Raw genomic sequence first — 23138 nt, 5'->3', positions numbered from 1 at the left:
TTACTGTGCAAATGTAGTAATAAAAAGTTGAAGCTGATGAGACTAGTCATCATTGATTATGCGGGTCTCAATAAAACGCACACGACGTTCGATACTTTCCCAAGTAAGAGTAAAATATAAACGGGCAAGTCCCAAAGATTAGTTACTCACCGCTTGGTTGGATCATAGGGCATACCCCAAAATCAAGAAACTGGTCACAGACTATCGGGTCACATTCGAACTGCTCGTTTGGGATGAGTTTATCAACAATCGAGCAGCTTTCCATATTTAATAGCTGCACAGTCCCGAAGCATCGCTCTCCTTGTTACTGTAAACACATCATGAAAACGGACGTTCAAGCGGAATACCGCATGAGGTTCATCATGCCATATTATCGTCATGGTGTGTAACTAGGGGTGTTTAAGACGACCACATGTTGAAAGACAATGGTAGTGGAATGAATCAGAATAAGATAGTCAGGATTTCGACAATGTAGGAAGACAATACACTTTTTTGCGATAAGTCTCGGCATTATCAAAAACCTATCCATAAGATGATGCAAAGCGATGGTATAGATCCCATGCTTATGCCTTGAATTTACAACATGGAGCTCAACCATAACTTATTGTGTCGGCATTTTTTAAATCAGCAAGTAAAGAAATTGAGTTTTCTTATCTGCGGATTTGTCGAGAAAATGGGACCACGTCATATTAAAATGATGAATTCAATGCGATCATCACGTTATAAATAGACACAGCAGTTGTGTTCTATTGTAATGGTTGATCGTTCTTTTGATATGGACCAGGGAAAGTTGTTGATGGATTACAGTTATTTTACAGCAATAAAATATTTGGTGTCCGCTCTTTCTGTTTCAGCTGTTTGGTGGATGGGTGAGGCAATGGGTTATGTCGATCAAAATGGTAAGCAGAGTTAGTACATCTTTGGGTAGTCTGCGTATACAGTATTTTTTTTCTTTGCAACAAAAGGCTGACATTGTCATAAAAAGCCGTTGTTATATTAAGTGTTTATCACCATACATCCTTTTGCAAAGCTGCTGCATGAAAATTAACGTTTGCCAAAGTATTCATTCTTCCTTTGTCATTCTTGGAACGCCGTTCTACCACTGCACTTCAAAAAATGTAATCCAGACAATGGCTATGATCGGCTCTGGTGTGCTATGGGAAAGTTCATCGATGAATTGCTTGGTCCTACGTGGTGAAATTGCCTTAACAAATCATCTTGGATAAATAAGGATTTCAGCGACGGCAAGGTATGGTAGCAATACGGGTGAGATAGAATAGGTTAGACGGTCACGGGCAATATGACAGAAGGAATGTCATGAATCGTAATATTGTGTTGGTCAACGCGTTTCTCCTTGGTTGCGACAATGGTGAGAGTAACTGGGTTGGCCACGGGTATAATCTCTCCATCTCTATACGGGGAATGTCGACCGGATACAGGAACCGGCAAACCTCTAGAATTCAATATAGCTTGACCGTTGGCGCCCGAACAATGTAGTATAACTGACGCCTTGAATGTGAAGTAGATGGAGGTTCAGAGGGTGAGATGTATGTTAGATTTTAGACCGTCACCCAACTGTTCTATAATAACTACATACTGAGTTTAATCTAAATATTCAACACCATATTTGAAGTTTGGTGCAAAAGGAGAATGCCTTCGCCAGCTTTTCATGGCCTTGGTCTGCTCTGTTTCCACAGGCTGTTGTCGAATCTTAGCGACCGTTTCGCTGATCAAAGCCTATGAATAAAAAGTCAGTATTTGTTTAATTAAATTAATTATTTCGATCATTGACCAAGACCAAGTTACCCGGAGCTGGAACATTGCCATGAGCGCCCCTTCGACGACACCGAAATCGCTTCGTTCACGAGGCAAGTAAAAAGATCGAAGCTGTATCAATCGATAGGTGTGGTGGTATTTCAAGTCCATCTTATATGTTTTTATATGCACACCTGCAACAAGATGAGTTACTAAATTCGAATTTCATGGAATAGTAGTTTACCTTCAACAACGGCGCCAAACACCACAGGATCTTCAACATTTTGTTCCACTAGTGAGTTCAGCATCTGTTTCATCTCGTAACTGATTTTAAGAAGGTCACCGCCGAACGGACCATGCGGAGCCTTTATCTCCATCGTGAAGCATGGAATAGACTTCCCGATCATTGTTGTGCAAAGAGTGCTGTCCGGACGGAGGATCCAATCTTTTTCGCCCTTATTTTTGCAGATCATCGTCGCGAATTGACCTAATATTAATTATTAGCTTCACACGAACATGGCAAAGAAGCATTGAGCTTACCGGCTGATGATGCACGGCTTATAGTCGAGATCAATGTCTCGTAAAGTGGCTTGATGGTGTGATCAGCGAATGTGTCCTCATCCATCAGCATCAGATCCTCGTCTTTCTCGTACTTTGCATACCTACGACCATAAATTCAGTGTATGAGGACAATATTGCTTTTCATACTACTTACAGCTTACACAATGCCCGAGCTGCTAAGAGCTCCTGTGGGCCATTTGCCTTCAGCATCATACTGTTCATTTCGGTGGGTTTTGCGCGATCAATGGCAGTCGCCTGTGCAGATAAAGACATGTGTTAGCAGATCATGGATAGCTAAGTACACATACGATTTTACATCTTTCAACATATTGCACATCGCTTTGATGGCTTCAGGGAGCAAAGACAGCTGCTCATTCTGTTCCAGGTCTTCAAGAACTTCGGCTTCGATCTCGTCGAACGTGCCCGGAAGGTAGCCGCGGCAGTCAGTTTTCCCATACACGTCGAAGTGATAGATATAGTTGAGCGACATCAGCTCTGTGGCCCCAAGCGATTCGCCGTCAATAAATTTCTGAAAGCAAGTATTACGAAACGCCTGTAGTACTGTTGTTATGTTGATCGTGCCAACACGCCACTAGAAATATACAATGATTCAGTATTAGTGAAAATACGAAAAGTCACAGCGATATTTGACTACCTGTCCCTCTTCCGTTTCCAGATCTTCGCTTGCGCTTTCAAGGTTGGAATCCGATGATTCAGATGAGTCTGTCTGTTCGAGGTGGTCCTCGTCAACCTTGACGACTGTGCCAGAAATTTGTTGCTTGGCAAGCTTGATAAAGGCTCTTTTCACCTCTTCTGTCGCCGCTTCAAATTCCAGCTGTTCCATATCCTGCTCACAAATTTGTAAGTGAAAAATAAGCTGAAAAGTGGTGCGGACCTTACCCTTTGATGTTTCAACTCGAGTTGCTGCGCAACTATCTCCCAACTTCTTTCTCTTGTGCACGCTCGACCAATCTAAATATCATATTAGAATATCACGTAATAAATATATCTTGGAGATTACCTTTGGTACTTTGCCCATGTTGCGCGATACTTTTTCGAAACGCTTACGCCATATTTTTTCTAGGTCGTCTTCGCTATGGCTGACGTGGTGCCAGTTGGCAAATTCATTTTGATATTGTGTAATGAAGGAATTGAGTTTTGGCACCCGGCATTTAGAGACGAATGATGAAATTTCTACAATAGCTTATGAGTATCTAAGTTACTAAGAGTGATAGATAACGTACCGGGAAAGCCAGGATACTTCGGCTTAACTTTGCTGCCTGATGACATAAGTAATGTGGAATAGAAAGACGGGTTTCTCAAATTAGTCGTCACCTTTGCAGCATCAGTTGCAAGAATTGGGGGGGTCTTTGACAGGGAATATTGTCCAATAACGTTTGGTGCGACCTTAAATACGAGCACATGTCAAGCCATTTTTATGTCAAAAAAATCCTTATCCTAATCCCTCCTAAAAAAGCAAGATTTTTCTTCATGTGTCTCTCCATAACATTACAGCGAAGTTCGTCTTTCTTTCCTGAATTACTTACAAGAAGCTGTGGAAATTTCACGCTGCGTGGGAATTACAAGCTCGTGGCATATTTGTGGTATGGTTGCGCTTCAGTTGTGTGCGTCTTAATCTCTTTATCTGACTGTGTCATGAACGTTCGTATTTTATCAGCGTATCTGAGTGCTGATAAGTATGTATCGGCCTTTCTTTCTGGTCGATCCAGGGCAGGTTGATCATCTCGATTCTAAGGTCCGCCAATTGATCGGCACAACTCGGATGGTTGCCGCCTCTCCTCGCTAACTTCATCCCGCACTTCTCAGCAGATGTCCTCTTTATTTTAACTGGTGGAATTTTGAAGATCATAGATGTGGGAGGTTGAAAAAGATAAGTGTGGTAAGAGAGTTGCATATCGTTCTACGTGGAAAATTTCCGTTTGTATGAATCACTGGCGAGAAAAAAGCTAATTGGTGAATTTGACTTTTTTGTCTGTCTCTTCTCTGGGGTCACATTTCGGTTAAGTTTATGTACAATGCCAGGATGATACAACGTTTAATTTATGTGTCTGAGACCTATTAATGACATGTGAGATGCACTACAACCGCACAAGTGGAGTCCCGCTAATTTCCCACCCCCAGCGGCCCATCGCCTTAACCCTCGCTTTGCTGTTAAAATTAAAACTGAGTATGATCCGCTCACAAGCGCTATTGGTTTCTCAATCTTTTCCACGTTGAAATCATCGAGAACCCATTTCATACATCTGTCGCAGGTATCTCGATCCTAAGCTGCTCTGACAGCTTTTTGCCAGTCCCGCAAATGCGCAACTGCAAAAAAAAAAAAGCATAAAGTCATTATGATGTGATTCATTAAACGGCTCAGCAACATGGTGGCGACGTCGATGAAAAGTGACCAAACAACATTCCGTTTGCACGCTAGTCTGGGAAGAGTACAACGATTAGAATATTTCAGGACACAAAAGAAGTGATTAAAAGAGATGAAGCTGGTAGAAATTTGTTAGTGACAAACCAATTTTATTTGATTTCAACCATTTGATGACCACCCATCCATAAGCTATCAACTGTATGACACTGCCCGCTTATTTGTAACTAGTATCTCCTTGCTTTTAAATTACAACAATAATAAATAGAGAAGTGGCTTATTGCGATATGGTCTTTTAGTAATTGTTATTTGCTAAACATCTTCATTATGATCGAACGGCAAATGACCGACAATGATCATATCCAGGTTTTCATTGTCACTGCAACAAAAAGTTGAATTAGCTACCGTGGCCATATCTTGTGTGCTCACATAGCTAGTGCATACCTCAGAAAATTTTCAAATCTTCCACGTTGGTGGTTAAACCAGCGAAGTCAATAACCACAAGACACACTTTTCGTTATGTTGCAGGAACGATGTCCAAAATGTAGATAAACGCTTTGGGTCATTGCACTTATTTTGAGATCAATCTTTCTTACCTTGCGTATTGCCAGAGGCATTTCTTAGCATGTTAATATCAAATCTACAATGACGATCTCTAGCTTGCATTGGTTGACTCGCTGGTGAACGCGATGACACAAAGACATGTTCACACAGAGACCGTTCTTTAAGACGATCGGTCATTGTCCGCAATAATCGTTGTCGCGAGGAACCATCCTCTTTCGTTTTTGATTTGCGACAATAGCCGACGACATGATAACCATCTTCTTTCAATTCTTTGAGGTGCGATTGATATTTGGGTATGTAGCCCAGAATGGCCTCGGCAACGACATCTATAGATAAAGTAAACGCCATTACTGATTTGAGTCAAGTCGACTTATGTTTATTACATGTTCTTACCGTGGTATTTATCTTTGAGAACGTACAAATTTCGGTACGTTAGGTTTCCGCCGAGGTTGCTCTTTTGCGCTTTTCTCTCACAAAGGGCATCCAATAAGTCGACTTTCGCCACCTTGCATCACCGCGTGAAAGCTACTGAGTTCGCTGAACTTTTCGGTATATTTAGACACAACATCTATGATGCCATGGTACGATAGGCATTTCTCCGTGTACAGATCGCTCAACGGATCTTGCGGGCGGAATCGTGAAGGAACGCCTTGATCATTGTATCCGAGGCTATTGCAAGGTTAGTTTTGCTCTTACTTGTTGCAGTTATGCAACTTTGACTTACCCAGTACCATGATGTCGCTGTCTAACCGAAGCATTTCATTGATCTTGATCCAAGTGAGCTTGCGCTGCACCTGCTCATCAACCCAATTGGGAGGATGCTCAGAGATGGGCCCGTTCTCAGGTCGTCCAGACTGTCCGGGGTGTGGCCGACATATTTCCAGCGGGGTTATCTTCGGAAAACCTCTGTCAGTCTCAAATGAGGGGACAGAGATTCTGGCTTCACAGCCACAATGAATGGGAGGCTTCACGCGGCGCTTCTTCGCAGTGAGTGGTAGCTAGCAGCACGTTGACAGGTGGGATGCTGGGAACAAAGATAGCGCCAGTAGCAGAGGGACTCTTTTCTACGAAGGTGCAATAATAGCTTCCCCACGCGGCAGTCCTTCCATGATTGTCAACGATGGCGCGCAAGTACCTCGCTGTTCCTGCCACTTCACGGTCTCGCGAGCAGTTTGCTTTCCAAGGCGAAATCCGTCGTTCCTGCCAGCTGGAACCGTATGCAGATTGAGACCTTGAAACAAAGCGGTCTCCTTCATTCATCCGATCATAATCGATCGCCTAAAAGAAGGTCTCGATGTGAAAATGTCTTCGTGTCACCGCGTTCATCAGCTGACCGGCCGGTGCAAGCCAGAGACCGTCAGTGCAGATTCAGCATTACAAGTTAAGAAATGCGTCTGGCAATACGCAGGGTAAGAAAGATCGATCTCTAAATAGTGCTTGTGGAAGGACTCAAAGCGTTTATTTGACTTTTTTGACAGAATAACTGACATTCCTCCAACATAACGAAAAAGTGTGTCTCATGGTCGTTGGTCTAGCCACCAACGCGGAAGATTTGAAACATTTTTGAGGTATGCACTAGCTATGTGAGCACACAAGATATGGCCACGGTATCTAATTCAACTTTTTGTTGCAGTGAGAATGAAAACCTGGATATGATCATTGTCGGCCATTTACCGTTCGCTCATAATGAAGATGTTTAGTAAATAACACTTACTAAAAGACCATATCGCAATAAGCCAGTTTAACTACTGCAAGGACTCTACCTCACCTCGCTACAAAAAAGACAAAAACAAAAAAAAAAAAAAAAATCAAGAAAAACTCTTGTCGTTTCGGTACAATCTCTACCTCACCTCGTTAAGAAGGAAGCACGAGCCAAATGAAAAAAGTTGTGGCAAAATTTTACTCTATTTATCATTAAATATGTAACTAAAAGTAGCAAGAACTGCTTGCAAATACTATCAGTATCGGCAAGGGCAGTGTCATACTGTTGATAATTTAGTGGATGGCTGGTCATCAAGCGAATTGGGAATCGAAATTGGCTTAGTTGGATATCGCTATAGCAAAGATTCCCACCAGCTTCATCTCTTTTAATCGCTTTTTTTGTGTCCAAAATATGCCAATCTTTATACTCTCCCCAAAATAGCATGGAAAATGGCTTGTTTCTTTGTCACTCTCATTGACGCTACTTGCAGCGAGTTATAGGGCTATTCTTAAATAAGAAAACAATGATCAAGACGTTCCTTGGCGAAGTCTTTTTACCGGCAGATCCAATGAATGCCAAGAGATGTTTCTTCTATCATGGCATCATCGATATTGCTTCGAAATACAATGAAAAACTAGAAAGAAGAGCCCGGTAGTTTTTGCGCGCTGGTGCAAGGTGACCAAAATCATTTTACTGAAAGCCCCTTGTGCACGAAAGGCGCAAAATGTGAGCTTGGAGAAAAACTCATGTATCGACATCTGTACGAAAAAAAGTCAATGAAAGGCTTGATCATGCTTTTCTAAAACGCCAAGAACACAGTTACGGTACTGGTTGACAAGAAGTCCACCAAGAGAGCGGACAAAAAAAGTAATGTCGAGAATGCGATATGGGTCAATCCCAAGGTGACCGACACGAGAAAGGCGATAGACTTTCTTCAGCTTGTTGAAGCCCATCGTAAATTGCGGTAGATAGATCGGCTTCAGTTCGTTGTCAGTGAGCACAAGATATATGTGTAAATAATATATATCAGATTGTAGAATTCGACAGTTTCGACGAAAAAAGGCGATAAAATTCAAAGACTCCTGACTAAAAAGTACAGTAAAAAGAAGAGAAAAGTACGCTTCGCTTGATCGTCTTATTAAAGGAGATTAGAAGGTTTGCTGATATGTCATTCACTACTTTATTTCGCATTGAAATACGAGGGTATTATTTTTATCAATAAAACTACATTATTTTTCTAGCTACAGCTTATGGTTGACCGATCAATGGTAAATGACGAATAGGTTTATGGAGAACGGTACATCGGGTGATAACGGTCGGTTAATGGAAAACGGTACGTCGGCAGGTGAAAAACCAAACACAGCTGCAGGAAATTCGAAAGTGGGTCTGAGGAAAAATCAGGGCAGCAGAAATCGGCGATCATAGTCGCCAAGGTGAATTTTCGCAACGACGGGCTTCTTGGCAAGTGAGTCCGGGAACGACGGGTGTGGAGGTACCGAAAGCCACTAGGGCCTTCAAACGCCTTGAGAGTATGCGTTGAAACATCCAAGCTTCATGGTACGCTTTTAATGTGCAAGTCGGGGGGCGGTTATTTGGACACAATGGCCCTAGTGGAGTCATCAGAGCTCAAAAGGCTTGACGAGGTTGCTTATCAGCCGAAGGAGCAACAGTAGAGGCATTATTTACTGAACCATTAGAACGGGAGGCACCAGCTCATTCATCACAGACTTTGAATCGGCATTCTCAGCACGACATGTTCCACCTCAGCAAGCAGTGCCCTGAATTCGTCGAATCTGGCAGCAGGCTGCGGTAGCAAGGTTAAATTCAATTTGGCCTCAAATTGGTGGGGCGATAGTGGAAACGAATGCCGATGTTTGAGCTAAAATGGGAACGCGGTGGGGTTCGAACAAAGGAATTCGAATCGGGGTTGGAAGAGGCAACCGGCAGTGGCAGTGAGAAAAGTTATTGGTGCTTTCAATGCTTCGATACACTTTATAAAAGCAGTGATATCTCACGAACGAACAGGGGTGTAGAGATGAAAATTAGGAGGAAGGTTCGGTCAAACAGATGCACAATATAGCAAAAGATGACTGATGGATGGATGGTTCTAAGCGTTCGGATGGAGCTTCCCAGTTCGGGTAATAGTTTACCCGAAACGTACCACGTATAAAATATTTGAAATCAGCAGAAAAAGCTTCCTTGGCTCAGTCGGTAGAGCGTCAGTCTCATAATCTGAAGGTCGCCAGTTCGATCCTGGCAGGGAGCATTTTTGTTTTATTTGTTCAGTTTGTCGTTTTCGGGGTTTGCTGAATCTATTCCGGATACTGGTTCCACGGACGATAGATGAAGAAATAAACTAGAATTGGAGGATAGATAATTTTATGATCTTTATTCGTTTTGATCGAGGGGATATTTATATGTTTTTGGGTTAATCTATAATAATTTCGTAGTACGGCTTGGCAGGGTATTTTGGTTCTGAATGCTCAGCCTTTCGGCCGAGCTGTTCGATAAAGGAAACCTTTGCTTGAAGGTGATCAAAGCGTCATTACCAAAAACGTAAGTGTTGCCGTGAACGTTTTAGGAAATACCAAAAAAGGATACGACAAGTTGTCGTAGCCTTTTTGATGCTCAACCAATCATTTTGGGGTTTCCCCTTTTGGCAACCATTACATCACGATCGGCCAACAATCCCTTTGTCGTACTTCACTCGGATCTGATATACCGGCAAGATCACCAGAGTGGGAAACAAGAGGATTAGGGATAGGAAAGATAACGCTTTATTTTTGTCAATTATAAGGAGATATTTATATGTGCTTATTCGGTCTATGTTCTTAAAGAGGATAATGGCTGAGCGGCTAAAACTTTGATAAAAGGATGGTTGTACTTAGCAAGATGCTAAGCTGATTACCATTTTCGGACGTTATCCGCTTCAGCCACGACACCTTTCTAGAAACCTCGTTGTCAGTTACGCTGGTTCTTCTTTTGCGCCGATTAGATTTGCTATACCAAAGTTTAGCAAATACGGAAGACAGCGCATTGGCTCGTCCGCAGATCGATGTCTGGAGGAACCTTCGAGAAGGTGTGAAGGACCAATGGATGAACGAGGCATACCAAAGGTATTGCCTGGAAAACGGAAGAAATATAGACCGAATCCGTTCAGCATTAAAGTGGTCCGTAATACTTCTTGATTGGTTATGTTTCGGAGTAATAGAAAACTGTGCAGGAAGTTGACGAGAACCTTCCTGAAGATTGTAGACATAGAAAATATATCTTTGTAACGAAAATGTGTTAACTCAACGAGCCGGATGCTGAACATTTCTTCTTTTCTTACCAACAACTGAAAGGCTAACGCAGCTTGCAAGCTAAAATGATGCAACGCATTCTTGCAAAAAATTGACAATCCGAAAAAAGTCCTCGACCAGAAGAGTCGGTGATATCTCCTTGCTGGCTTTGACTTCGCCATATACATTTGTATATGCGTATTCATAGGCTCATAAACATCCACCTTGTAGTTCGGTCGGTTCGGACTGTCGTCATCTCCGAAGTTGCGATAGCGACAGCTGAAAACAAGCGGTGAACGGGCACAGTCGAGTCCCTATGCAACGGCATGAACATATCTTTCCACACTTCTAAGCCGGAATTCTGATAGGGCTGGGTTGGATGCGCAGTAAACCATCGATGAGGGCGAAAGTCTTGCTCGTCTGGGACAAGATTGGAACTACAAAAGGAATAAATAAACTGGTATGGAGGCAGTGACCATTACAATGCATACCAGTGGGCCACGTTGGCAGGTTGCCTTGACCCTAGCAAGCCATGGATCAATGGATGAACGTAGCTGGCGGACAAGTGCGCTTCTGATATGGGATTCAGAGGGCGATAATATAGGCGGGGACTTCCCTATTCATTAGCCTCTGGGCAAAGAAGGTACAGCTTTGCACATGCGTACTCCTCGGTGATCACATCGTTCTTGAAGTCCTGGAGGTACATCGATTAAATTAACGAAGGAAAATGGTATATATCGATACTTACTACGCTTTGTTGAACTGGCCTCTGTGGTGGGATTGACCGAGTAAAATAATTGCGCATGCTTCGAAGCAATTGCAGTGGCAAGTATCTTCTTCCGTTTATTGTCCTTATATTGCTTCTTGCTGTCCATCTCCTTTTTTGCGTCCAAATAGTACTATCGTACACCACATTGTCTTGGCGACTTCTTGAGGAGCTTGGCAGAAAGGCATCCGGAAAATGTGGTTCCTGATCTTTCTGGGGTAGGAAAAATGTCCTCCGTGTCCATTCTGATAAGCTGTTATGGTTCATGATGGGGTCGTTGATCGCGAGCTTGTTCTTTCGTTTTTCCGCGTTCGCGCGGCGGATTTATGAATGGTAAAATTTTATACGCACGAGTCTCGAAACAATAATTTCGTCCACATAGGAAGACTTTCTCCGGATTCAACAATATCCATTGGAAGGGAGAATGAAAACTCACCAACATTGGTGTAAAGGCCCGAGTCAGCCGATGACAGTGAGACACTTGAGCTTGCAGTCCGCATATCTGGGTCCCGTGGATGCTATGAGACTCGTCTCTTGTAAACACTGATTTTCGCACCGTGTCCTGAGAATCCACTTGCATACGACGGCCGATTTTGCTTGATCGTGGGTGACCTTGGCTTTGCTGTGCATTGGCTTTGATCCTTCAATCTGGCAGATGTCGAGGATCTCGTTGACGAATCAATAATTCGTCCATCGACTTTGCAACCAATAGTGTTGCTCTTGTTGTTGGTGTTCTTCAGCTTTGCTTGCGTGGTAGTGCTGGACACTGACTCACCCATTTCACTTCGAGATAGCCGTCTGCAAACATATGCCGAAAACACTTCATTCCATTTTTTCGCCAAAAGGCCGTTTTTCAGTCAAGGGTTTCTCGTTTGATACGAATACCGGGCTTTCCTCGATATGCAGTTGAGACTATATTTGAAGAGACGTTAGATAATGTCGGAGATTTCCCATTTCAATGCTTACCGTTGTATTCAACGTGATCTACGGCATATCCCTTACTCAGGAACCATATAAATACCCATCAGTGTTCATTATGTCAAGGACAATCCTATTATCAGTCTACGTTAACGTCTTGAACTTTACATTTAATCCTTTATGTCACTTACCTATGCGCCAGGATTTTCGGTAGCCATTTATCCCTTTGATTTGGCAATAGGAGATAAAACAATTACGCATCATCATAGAGGCCGTTCGCGATGAATTTGGTTCGAAAAGTGACAGTTTTATCATCAGAGCCCCAGACGTTGATCTTTGTGGTGAAATACTTCGAACCCGTCATGATATGGAATAGCGCACCTCGGCTTTTACGTCGATGAAGGGGTTCGAAGTTCCTGACGAAATGTTTTGAAAGAAACCCATTGTACGTCGTGTCTTGCACCACTTCGCTGTTGAGCCTTCTTCACAGATAAACCAATCGAGCATATTAACAATATACCTTTTGAGCCTCTTTGATGACTCCACTTCTTGGATAGCGTCTTTAAGAATATCGTCGGATTCAGCTTCAGCGCTACCCGTATTAGAAACTTTTCGTAGCTCCGCGTGGAGTTTCGGAATATGTCGTAAACGCCGTGATTTAAATCGCTCCACAAGCATAGGCCAACGCGATTCAGTGAACAACGATCTCTGCACCTCCCTTGTCGTGTCAAGAATGCCACTGAGGCAGTCGCAACACTTGACCTTCTCCTGATCGTTCAAAGGTTCATGACGTGCGGAGACGATCAGGACAGATATAACCATAGGTGAAGACAACCAGGACAAAGAGTTTCTTGCCTTCTGATTTAATGAAAGAACTATTGCATCTTTCATTGAAAGATAACAAGGTATCTGCTTCATTGATATTCTGAAAAAAAAATATGAGTCAGCAGCTCGTGGTGACGCGCCCTCTCCATGTTGAAAATTGAGCTCACATGAAGGAGGTTGTACAAGACGAGGCGAGCTTCCGCGTTTGTGGTTTCTTGTTCCCGGTGTTGCGGAGTCTGAGGGCCAGATCGCGTCGTAAGTGCGGCACATGAAGGAGGGCTTTTCCAATGGCAGGAATCACTCGGTCGTTTTGCCACTGGCACGCAATCCAACGGCACGAACACGCCGTGGAAGACTTTTTGGCTTGGCGACTCGTTGCATGGTCTTGTTCATTTTTCAGCTGCGGAACTGTAATCTTGCGTCAACGTAGCCCCATGCATACTTTCTGCAATGAAAGGTCTTCGTTGCGTAGCCCGTTCGATATCCCTTGTAGTGGTCTTGTGTTCCAATATCGCGAGCCAGAATAAATCAACCTCGGTTGTCTCTGCGATCTATTGGATAGGAATGGAGAGTTAGTAATCTGGGCGTGCTGGATTTCGTGATTTTTCGGCTTACCGAAATGTCGTTCTCGAGTTGTTCCTTGACCCACTTTTCCATCTCAGGAATGCTTGCTTCAAAATCAAAAACACTCTTCTCCAAGTCACGCCTCCGCTTTCGCTTTGTCTGAGCTCTATCCATACCATTCAGAAATTCTAATAGTAGACAGAATATGGGAACAAGTTGATGCTTGACTATGTTCTCAATGGAGCTTCGAACCCTACTGTAAAAGCGTTAAAGGAACATCGCTCCAATCATTGTGTCAAAAACTTGAACAGAACCAACTTGCGAACAGTCTTTTTGCCTATATTGCTTTTTCAGAGTCTCGATTATTAATTAGACTTGCAAATTAACTTACCGAGCTTTCTCCCACCACTACCTGAAAGCATAACGCCATGGTCAAATCCACAACAATAACCTGGATGGTTCAGTTATAAGAGTTTTCACTACATCTACACAAATGATGAATACATGATGTACTATAGCCATAATAGGTTCGATAGTTACTTATATGGGAAGAGGAAGCATAATTATCAGCAAGCAAAAGGAAAGGAGGGCCATTTGAAATACGCATATTCTGTAATGCATTGAGTGCTTAGGAATGGGTTTGTCTTCTACTCGGCATTATACCTTGAGTGAATGGTTTTTGGATGGCGCTTCAAAGGTGTACATAAGCTCACGTTCCGGCGAATCTCTGAGTATCATTAACACAAGGACATAGATATATGATTCAGTAAAAACAAAGTAAGGATATTCTGTTTGCTAACAAAAAAAAGAATTACCAGTTCTTTCGCCTGTCTGCATGAAGAAACAACAAACGCGAAACACTTTTGCCAAATAGCTCAATATTCATTGGCGAAAATGAAATGAACTGCTGGAATCCGACCAACACAACATATGCGGAAGCGCCAGAATGTTTGCGTCCACTCTTCAGTAGGGTATAATCCTCGGCCAACCTCCGAAGAAGTGGCTATTTTTGAGAGTCATCAATAAGAAATTCCTACTGTGGATTATAGGAGTCCCTCACCGGGTCAGAGAATTCTGGTTTTAAAAATCTTTCGGACGCCCTGAAGAGGAGCCTTTCGCGGTGCTCATTGTGCCGTAAAGTTCTGCCACAGTATAGTTGCGGTATAAAAGAAAGAATAGATGCGGTATTAAAAAAAAATCGGTCCTTGATTTATGGAAATAATTGTGATATGAGTCAAGCTTGAGCCCAAGCAGACCATTCAAAGAAAATCCCCGTGCACCTCCTTTAGTTATCGATTACTAATAGTATTCTCTCGCAAATACTCTGTTAGTTTTGTCTTCATGGCTTTATACATGCACTTGAGATCGAGCTTTATTCAAGCCTACTTAGGCTTACTTGGATTTAAGCACCACAGCTCTGAAAACGCCGAGGAACTTGATTAAGAGACAAGACACATGGAGATCATGCTGAGAGGCCTTCTGCTAAATTGATAAAATAATTTGAGAAAACCTGTCAATCGTGACACTGACGAAAAATGTCTGAATTATTAAGTCACTAATGGTCTAGAGAAATTCACACGCGGTTTGAAGGGAAAAGAGCATGTGATAGCTTGCCCATGTCGAGTCACAAACAAAAAGCGCCCTGGGGGGTGTTTCACAGAAGCGGCAAATATCTTCGATCATGAAAAACAGTACACTTTTGATGCTCATGCAGATTGAAGTTGCAACTTATTTGTAGCTGCTACTATCCTTCAGTAACGGAATCCATCGTAAGGCTATTTGTGAAAACAGATGTCATACTTTTATAAGCGAATTAGAACAGAACAGTAAGACAACAATAATAAATGAAATGCAGAGCGTGACATGAGGTGAAGCACGGATCGGCATAGTAGGGTGGACAACAGTAGAGAGAAGCATAAGCATTAGCACCCGCATATGGGGGCAAAGCATGTATCAGCGATGCGACAGCAAGCAGTGTCCTCAAACCAATAATAACCAGGGCCATGCATTATAGATAAGGCAACAACATAGACCGAGTACATCCTGCTGCTCTAGAAGGACGAAGACGTGTGGCTTGCTATGATAATCGTCAATCATGAGACAGATACTCGGTGCCATGTTCTGTTATTGATAGTTGGACATGATGAGTCTGTTAGAAACAAAATACTGGTAGTAAGCCATGGTGCATCGCCTTTATTCTGGCAACATTCCTTTAATTGTAACATATTTTCAAAAGACAGATTTTCAGACCAAAACTTAAGCAACCAAGGGATATATCATTTGTATGTTGTCTATGCGACTGAAGGATCTCCTGCGGTTCACTCTCGCTAGTGGTGGTGTATTCGTCGCCGATCGGCTACTGCGGCGTAGCGCTGCGTCATGCGTCGATGATCACAGCTGAAGTGTGTTGACGCGCTGTCTGGACAGACCAATGCGAAAACAAGGGGAATTTTTTTGATGGTGGGAGCTGTGTTTTTGTAATAAATTAATGCTCTATCTGAATTTACCTCTTGCCACGTTTGTGTATTGTGCTGAGCGTAGTGACGTCAGCAAGGTGAATATTGTGAGAATTGTAGACAGGCGATGTGGAGAAAAAGACCTGATTTATTCATGAGTATGGGATTAAGCCATATATTTTGATCGAGTTGGAGACTAAAGTAACTGTTCGGTACACACTACATTTGCGAATCACGTGCAAAATGCAGAATTGAGGAGAAATAGCAAAGGGATGGGAGTCGAGCACATGCGGATTTCTAAATTGATCGGTGATGTCAGACTGAAATTGAAGAGGACTCATTTGGGCGTTCCATTTGCTTCCTGAACTAGCATCACCTCTTGCTTTTTGGAGGAGCTGTGAGGGTAGATGTGAGGGACATCTATTTCCGATGCAAGAGTGGCTTCGCTTCAATGAGAACTCAAGACTCAAACGGTAATATTATTTTTCTCAGGATACTTTCCAGAATATGGCACTAACATCCATTCTTAAACACTGGTTGCCGGCAAGACCAAATGAAAGCTTAACAAAGCGATGGTTGTTATCAGAACTAGTTGGATTATTCAGCGCTCTGCCTTTGATCTGCTAGTGTCTCCGTCTGATGAATGGCCACCCTCAGGCCTAGAAATCACCTGTAAAATTACACCCTGCTGGAATATGTATCTACAGGCTTATGTTGGGTTTTTTCGGCAACCATCGCTGCTGTTTTGCTTCTGGATTAAGCGCTCTACTCGGATCACCTCTTGCTTTTTGGAGGAGCTGTGAGGGTAGATGTGAGGGACATCTATTTCCGATGCAAGAGTGGCTTCGCTTCAATGAGAACTCAAGACTCAAGCGGTAATATTACTTCTCTCAGAATACTTTCCAGAATATGGCACTAACATCCATTCTTAAAGCACTGGTTGCCGGCAAGACCACATGAAAGCTTAACAAAAGCGATGGTTGTTATCAGAACTAGTTGGATTATTCAGTGCTCCGCCTTTGATCTGCTAGTGTCTCCGTCTGATGAATGGTCACCCTCAGGCCTAGAAATCACCTGTAAAATTACACCCTGCTGGAATATATATCTACAGGCTTATGTTGGGTTTTTTCGGAACCATCGCTGCTGTTTTGCTTCTGGACTAAGCGCTCTACTCGGATCACCTCTTGCTTTTTGGAGGAGCTGTGAGGGTAGATGTGAGGGACATCTATTTCCGATGCAAGAGTGGCTTCGCTTCAGTGAGAACTCAAGACTCAAACGGTAATATTATTTTTCTCAGGATACTTTCCAGAATATGGTACTAACATCCATTCTTAAACACTGGTTGCCGGCAAGACCAAAATGGAAGCTTAACAAAAGCGATGGTTGTTATCAGAACTAGTTGGATTATTCAGTGCTCTGCCTTTGATCTGCTAGTGTCTCCGTCTGATGAATGGTCACCCTCAGGCCTAGAAATCACCTGTAAAATTACACCCTGCTGGAATATGTATCTACAGGCTTATGTTGGGTTTTTTCGGCAACCATCGCTGCTGTTTTGCTTCCTGGATTAAGCGCTCTACTCGGATCACCTCTTGCTTTTTGGAGGAGCTGTGAGGGTAGATGCGAGGGACATCTATTTCCGATGCAAGAGTGGCTTCGCTTCAGTGAGAACTCAAGACTCAAACGGTAATATTATTTTTCTCAGGATACTTTCCAGAATATGGCACTAACATCCATTCTTAAAACACTGGTTGCCGGCAAGACCAAAATGGAAGCTTAACAAAAGCGATAGTTGTTATCAGAACTAGTTGGATTATTCAGCGCTCTGCCTTTGATCTGCTAGTGTCTCCGTCTGATGAATGGTCACCCTCAGGCCTAGAAATCACCTGTAAAATTACACCCTGCTGGAATATGTATCTACAGGCTTATGTTGGGTTTTTTCGGCAACCATCGCTGCTGTTTTGCTTCTGGACTAAGCGCTCTACTCGGATCACCTCTTGCTTTTTGGAGGAGCTGTGAGGGTAGATGTGAGGGACATCTATTTCCGATGCAAGAGTGGCTTCGCTTCAGTGAGAACTCAAGACTCAAACGGTAATATTATTTTTCTCAGGATACTTTCCAGAATATGGCACTAACATCCATTCTTAAACACTGGTTGCCGGCAAGACCAAATGAAAGTTTAACAAAGCGATGGTTGTTATCAGAACTAGTTGGATTATTCAGCGCTCTGCCTTTGATCTGCTAGTGTCTCCGTCTGATGAATGGCCACCCTCAGGCCTAGAAATCACCTGTAAAATTACACCCTGCTGGAATATGTATCTACAGGCTTATGTTGGGTTTTTTCGGCAACCATCGCTGCTGTTTTGCTTCTGGATTAAGCGCTCTACTCGGATCACCTCTTGCTTTTTGGAGGAGCTGTGAGGGTAGATGTGAGGGACATCTATTTCCGATGCAAGAGTGGCTTCGCTTCAATGAGAACTCAAGACTCAAGCGGTAATATTACTTCTCTCAGAATACTTTCCAGAATATGGCACTAACATCCATTCTTAAAGCACTGGTTGCCGGCAAGACCACATGAAAGCTTAACAAAAGCGATGGTTGTTATCAGAACTAGTTGGATTATTCAGTGCTCCGCCTTTGATCTGCTAGTGTCTCCGTCTGATGAATGGTCACCCTCAGGCCTAGAAATCACCTGTAAAATTACACCCTGCTGGAATATATATCTACAGGCTTATGTTGGGTTTTTTCGGCAACCATCGCTGCTGTTTTGCTTCTGGACTAAGCGCTCTACTCGGATCACCTCTTGCTTTTTGGAGGAGCTGTGAGGGTAGATGTGAGGGACATCTATTTCCGATGCAAGAGTGGCTTCGCTTCAGTGAGAACTCAAGACTCAAACGGTAATATTACTTCTCTCAGAATACTTTCCAGAATATGGCACTAACATCCATTCTTAAAGCACTGGTTGCCGGCAAGACCACATGAAAGCTTAACAAAAGCGATAGTTGTTATCAGAACTAGTTGGATTATTCAGCGCTCTGCCTTTGATCTGCTAGTGTCTCCGTCTGATGAATGGTCACCCTCAGGCCTAGAAATCACCTGTAAAATTACACCCTGCTGGAATATATATCTACAGGCTTATGTTGGGTTTTTTCGGCAACCATCGCTGCTGTTTTGCTTCCTGGATTAAGCGCTCTACTCGGATCACCTCCTGCTTTTTGGAGGAGCTGTGAGGGTAGATGTGAGGGACATCTATTTCCGATGCAAGAGTGGCTTCGCTTCAGTGAGAACTCAAGACTCAAACGGTAATATTATTTTTCTCAGGATACTTTCCAGAATATGGCACTAACATCCATTCTTAAAACACTGGTTGCCGGCAAGACCAAATGGAAGCTTAACAAAAGCGATGGTTGTTATCAGAACTAGTTGGATTATTCAGCGCTCTGCCTTTGATCTGCTAGTGTCTCCGTCTGATGAATGGTCACCCTCAGGCCTAGAAATCACCTGTAAAATTACACCCTGCTGGAATATATATCTACAGGCTTATGTTGGGTTTTTTCGGCAACCATCGCTGCTGTTTTGCTTCCTGGATTAAGCGCTCTACTCGGATCACCTCCTGCTTTTTGGAGGAGCTGTGAGGGTAGATGTGAGGGACATCTATTTCCGATGCAAGAGTGGCTTCGCTTCAATGAGAACTCAAGACTCAAACGGTAATATTATTTTTCTCAGGATACTTTCCGGAATATGGCACTAACATACATTCTTAAACACTGGTTGCCGGCAAGACCAAATGAAAGCTTAGCAAAAGCGATGGTTGTTATCAGAACTAGTTGGATTATTCAGTGCTCTGCCTTTGATCTGCTAGTGTCTCCGTCTGATGAATGGTCACCCTCAGGCCTAGAAATCACCTGTAAAATTACACCCTGCTGGAATATGTATCTACAGGCTTATGTTGGGTTTTTTCGGCAACCATCGCTGCTGTTTTGCTTCTGGACTAAGCGCTCTACTCGGATCACCTCTTGCTTTTTGGAGGAGCTGTGAGGGTAGATGCGAGGGACATCTATTTCCGATGCAAGAGTGGCTTCGCTTCAGTGAGAACTCAAGACTCAAACGGTAATATTATTTTTCTCAGGATACTTTCCAGAATATGGCACTAACATCCATTCTTAAAACACTGGTTGCCGGCAAGACCAAATGGAAGCTTAACAAAAGCGATGGTTGTTATCAGAACTAGTTGGATTATTCAGCGCTCTGCCTTTGATCTGCTAGTGTCTCCGTCTGATGAATGGTCACCCTCAGGCCTAGAAATCACCTGTAAAATTACACCCTGCTGGAATATGTATCTACAGGCTTATGTTGGGTTTTTTCGGCAACCATCGCTGCTGTTTGGTTCCTGGACTCTTCTCCATAACCAAAGGTGGGAAAAAACCAAACCGTTACAAGCGTCACCGGCTGTTCGAGCAGAATGGAAAGCAACCGCTGGAGATGCAAAATGACTTTTTTGTGGAGATGCGTGCGATACAAATTTTTGGTGTCAGCAAATGACCGACATGCCCGAAGAATTGCTTCTAGCAATCAAAATAAAATAATATGTTTTGTGTATTGTTTATAAAAAACGACTCGATTCCTGGAAGGTGAAGAGAAAGGTCAGTACTCCCGCAAGCCGATTCCGAAAGGACGGGGCCAATTATCGGGATCCAAAGATAATATGATCAAGAACACAAAAAAGAAAGAGCATTGACGTATATCAGCTAATAGCTACAGGTGGAGATTATTATACAGTGAATGAGTATCTGATGTCGTAAGTATGTCTCGGTTTCTGGGAAGTGAAATAAGTGCTGTGCTAATGTCAATGAGAGACAAAGTGGTTGGATCCAAGCCGTTGACACATGCCCAGCATATGAGGCAGTAAGGATCGAGGTGTTCATGCCGCGAACGATTTTTAACCGGTCATTTTATGTCAACGGCTCCTCTCTTTCTGGGCGGAAGAGCGCAGCGTTGGATGTTGATTAAACGGAGACTTCAGCATCCTATGACGAGAGATTATGCCGAAAGCCATTATTGCAATAGATTGTTTTGTGTCATAGGGTGCTGTGCAGTGCGGAATATTTGTCATTTACTTTTGAAAAGCGTAACAGTTGATGGCATGCAAGAGCCTGAAAGAACTGGCTTTCTCTTCGTATATTTGTCATCGTAGGTAACGAGGCACGGATACACGATTCTCATCACTGATCGAGTAAGTATTCTCACATCTGGCAATCAACTATCATATCGCCTCGGTGGAAGTATTTCTCTGCTCGTCGTTTCCTTTTTTCTTCTTATTGGGGTATTCGTTGGCTTCAGCCTCCTTATTACTGCTGCCTTCCTTCGTTATCGTTTTTTTGTCTTGTTTCGTTTTGTCCATCCTCTTTTTAGTTACATATCTTCTTTCTTTGACCAAAGTTCCATCGTCCAAATAGTATTTGTCATATATCGCATCGTCATAGCAACTACTCGAAGAGTTGCCCAGAAAACCGTCCGGAAAATGGGGCTCCTGATCCTTTTCGGGAATGAAAAATGTTCCTCTTGTCCACTCTGATAATTTTTTGCGGCTTGGGACAGTTTCATGAGGGGCAATCTTGTGGTTCCTTTTTTCCAGGTTTACGGCGGATTTGTAATTTGTGGCGCTGTAAATGCACGAATTTCGAAACGATAAGATCTTTCTCGTCCACATGGGAAGATTTTCTCCGAATTCATCAATATCAGACGGAAGAGAGAATGAGAAGTCTCCAACATTTGTGTATAAGCCCGAGTCAATCAATGATAACGAGGACACCTGAGCTTGCAGCCCGCAAATCTGAACACCGTGAATATAATGTGGCTTGTCTCTTGAAAATGAAAGGCTTCGCACAATGTCATCGAGAATACACTTGCATTCGATGGCCAACTTTGCTTGTTCATGTCTGACCTTGGCGTTGCTGTTCAGAAGCTTGGATGCTTCGATTTGACGTAATTCGAGGATTCCATTGATAGATGCTACGGTGCGCCCGTCGACTTTGCAACTAATAATGCTGCTATTCCTCGGTTTGACTTGCGTGGTGGTACTCGACACTGGTTCGCCGCCCGACTTGACCAGGAGATAGCCGTCAGCAAACATATGCTCAAAGAACTCATTCCAAATTTTCGCCATGAAGTCATTTCCAGTCAAGGATTTTTCACTTGATTCGAACACCCGGCTTCTCTCGATATAGCAGTTGAGGCTGTATTTGAAGAGACATTAGATAATGTGAAAAGTTAACGAATCCGATGCTTACATATGGGCCAAGATTTTCAGCAGCCATTTGTCCATTGATTTGGCAATAGATAATAAAACAAAGTAATAGGCATCATGATAGAAGCCATTCCTAATGCACTTAATTTTGAAAGTTATATTCCATTTCAGTTTTACGGATAAACCATTTGAGCATATTAGCAGTATACCTTTTGAACCTCCCTTACGATTTTCTGTAGTTCGAGGTTGAGTTTCGGCATATGCTGCAAACGCCGTGATTTAAACCGCTCCAAAAGCAGAGACCATTGGCATTCCGTGAATAACGACTTCTGCACCTCACTTGTTAGGTCGAGGATGCCATTAATACAGTAACAACCCTTGACTTTCTCTTGATCGTTCAGAGACCCATATCGTGCAAACAGCTTCTTGCCTTCCGATTTGATTATAGAACCAATACTCCTTTCGTTAAAAGATAACAGGGTATCTGCTTCAATGATGTTCTGTAAACAAAAAGCTATGAGTGAGCAGTTCTGTGGCGATGCACCCGTTGTATGAGTAAATTAGTCTCACATGAGCGGAGTTGAGCAGGGTGAGACGAGAATTCGCGTTTCTGGTGTAATTTAAAGTTGCATCATGCACACTTCCTGTAATGACCGCTCTTCGTTCCGTAGCCCGTTCGATCTCCCTTATTGTTGTCTTGTGTTCCAAGATCGCGAGCCAGAAGGTATCGACATCGGTTGTCTCTGCAATCTATTAATACAGAGTTAGTTACCTGGGCGTGCTGGATTTCTTGATTTTTCGGCTTACCGGAATGTCATTCTCGAGTTGTTCCTTGACCCACTTTTCGATCTCAGGAACACTTGCTTCAAATTCAAAGACGCTGTCCTCCAAGTCACGTTTCAGCTTTCGCTTTGTTTGGGCTCTATCCATTCCATTGCAGAAATTATAATAGTAGACAGGGTATTCGAACGAGGCGATGTTTTTGATTATATAGTCGATCGAGCTTCGATAAGAGATGCCTATATAAACCAATATCAAGCGAAGTCAGGTTCTCCCAAGCCAATTCATATATGAAATAAAAATCTTTTACAAGCATACCTGTCATGTTGAACTGCGAAT

At 43.0% G+C, this 23138-nt stretch overlaps 7 protein-coding genes and 1 non-coding gene across 8 annotated transcripts; 2 read left to right on the top strand and 6 right to left on the bottom strand.

Annotated features, from left to right (window-relative positions):
* Positions 1 to 1372: 1372 nt before the first annotated feature.
* Positions 1373 to 3202, bottom strand: BYT42DRAFT_82365 (uncharacterized protein). The gene is made up of 8 exons (XM_051572853.1): positions 2972 to 3202; positions 2633 to 2908; positions 2471 to 2571; positions 2296 to 2417; positions 2000 to 2242; positions 1807 to 1949; positions 1594 to 1737; positions 1373 to 1509 (listed from the first exon to the last, which is right to left on the bottom strand). The coding sequence occupies exons 1-7, from the start codon at positions 3158 to 3160 to the stop codon at positions 1603 to 1605; spliced, it is 1209 nt and encodes a 402-aa protein (XP_051420802.1). The 5' UTR covers positions 3161 to 3202; the 3' UTR covers positions 1373 to 1509; positions 1594 to 1602.
* A 557-nt stretch (positions 3203 to 3759) lies between these two features.
* On the top strand, positions 3760 to 4170 carry BYT42DRAFT_581608 (uncharacterized protein; the record flags this gene model as incomplete). Its single annotated transcript, XM_051569628.1, has 2 exons — positions 3760 to 3920; positions 3995 to 4170. Coding segments are annotated over 2 exons (177 nt in total), but the record flags the coding sequence as incomplete, so codon positions are not given.
* A 974-nt stretch (positions 4171 to 5144) lies between these two features.
* BYT42DRAFT_501561 (uncharacterized protein) lies at positions 5145 to 5611 on the bottom strand (the record flags this gene model as incomplete). The annotated part of the gene is made up of 2 exons (XM_051564774.1): positions 5145 to 5209; positions 5296 to 5611. The coding sequence occupies 2 exons, from the start codon at positions 5609 to 5611 to the stop codon at positions 5145 to 5147; spliced, it is 381 nt and encodes a 126-aa protein (XP_051420800.1).
* A 3547-nt stretch (positions 5612 to 9158) lies between these two features.
* BYT42DRAFT_t116 lies at positions 9159 to 9231 on the top strand. Its single transcript has one exon. It is a non-coding gene; the product is annotated as a tRNA-Met (tRNA).
* Positions 9232 to 12053: 2822 nt separating this feature from the next.
* BYT42DRAFT_82290 (uncharacterized protein) lies at positions 12054 to 13029 on the bottom strand. Its single transcript, XM_051572852.1, has 4 exons — positions 12923 to 13029; positions 12451 to 12855; positions 12122 to 12386; positions 12054 to 12063 (listed from the first exon to the last, which is right to left on the bottom strand). Exons 2-3 carry the CDS (start codon positions 12846 to 12848, stop codon positions 12320 to 12322), a joined length of 465 nt encoding a protein of 154 aa, XP_051420799.1. The 5' UTR covers positions 12849 to 12855; positions 12923 to 13029; the 3' UTR covers positions 12054 to 12063; positions 12122 to 12319.
* A 197-nt stretch (positions 13030 to 13226) lies between these two features.
* Positions 13227 to 13499, bottom strand: BYT42DRAFT_581599 (uncharacterized protein; the record flags this gene model as incomplete). The annotated part of the gene is given in 3 exon segments (XM_051569627.1): positions 13227 to 13244; positions 13309 to 13311; positions 13328 to 13499. A coding segment is annotated over 1 exon segment (166 nt), but the record flags the coding sequence as incomplete, so codon positions are not given.
* A 7501-nt stretch (positions 13500 to 21000) lies between these two features.
* Positions 21001 to 22052, bottom strand: BYT42DRAFT_82209 (uncharacterized protein). The gene has a single exon (XM_051572851.1). The coding sequence runs from the start codon at positions 21936 to 21938 to the stop codon at positions 21036 to 21038; it is 903 nt and encodes a 300-aa protein (XP_051420797.1). The 5' UTR covers positions 21939 to 22052; the 3' UTR covers positions 21001 to 21035.
* Positions 22053 to 22689: 637 nt separating this feature from the next.
* Positions 22690 to 23040, bottom strand: BYT42DRAFT_581597 (uncharacterized protein). The gene is made up of 2 exons (XM_051569626.1): positions 22788 to 23040; positions 22690 to 22710 (listed from the first exon to the last, which is right to left on the bottom strand). The coding sequence occupies exon 1, from the start codon at positions 22947 to 22949 to the stop codon at positions 22788 to 22790; it is 162 nt and encodes a 53-aa protein (XP_051420796.1). The 5' UTR covers positions 22950 to 23040; the 3' UTR covers positions 22690 to 22710.
* Between the last annotated feature and the right edge of the window lie 98 nt (positions 23041 to 23138).

The sequence above is a fragment of the Radiomyces spectabilis genome (assembly GCF_025331425.1).
Source record: "Radiomyces spectabilis strain NRRL 2753 chromosome Unknown BYT42scaffold_11, whole genome shotgun sequence".
In the NCBI taxonomy this organism is placed as follows: Eukaryota; Fungi; Mucoromycota; class Mucoromycetes; order Mucorales; family Radiomycetaceae; genus Radiomyces; species Radiomyces spectabilis.
Note: the sequence above shows the minus strand (reverse complement) of the source record. Positions and strands in the feature narration are given on the sequence as shown.

What these genes read in the sequence shown, in the direction of transcription:
- BYT42DRAFT_82365 (XM_051572853.1), bottom strand. Translation starts at nt 3,160, where the DNA reads ATGGAACAGCTGGAATTTGAAGCGGCGACAGAAGAGGTGAAAAGAGCC. An exon ending in TGGAAACGGAAGAGGGACAG is followed by an intron (nt 2,909 to 2,971) that starts GTAGTCAAATAT and finishes GTATATTTCTAG; the next exon opens with TGGCGTGTTGGCACGATCAA. An exon ending in AAGCCGTGCATCATCAGCCG is followed by an intron (nt 2,243 to 2,295) that starts GTAAGCTCAATG and finishes AATTAATATTAG; the next exon opens with GTCAATTCGCGACGATGATC.
- BYT42DRAFT_82209 (XM_051572851.1), bottom strand. Translation starts at nt 21,938, where the DNA reads ATGGCGAAAATTTGGAATGAGTTCTTTGAGCATATGTTTGCTGACGGC.
- BYT42DRAFT_82290 (XM_051572852.1), bottom strand. Translation starts at nt 12,848, where the DNA reads ATGAAGCAGATACCTTGTTATCTTTCAATGAAAGATGCAATAGTTCTT. An exon ending in TCATCAAAGAGGCTCAAAAG is followed by an intron (nt 12,387 to 12,450) that starts GTATATTGTTAA and finishes AAGTGGTGCAAG; the next exon opens with ACACGACGTACAATGGGTTT.
- BYT42DRAFT_581597 (XM_051569626.1), bottom strand. Translation starts at nt 22,949, where the DNA reads ATGGATAGAGCCCAAACAAAGCGAAAGCTGAAACGTGACTTGGAGGAC.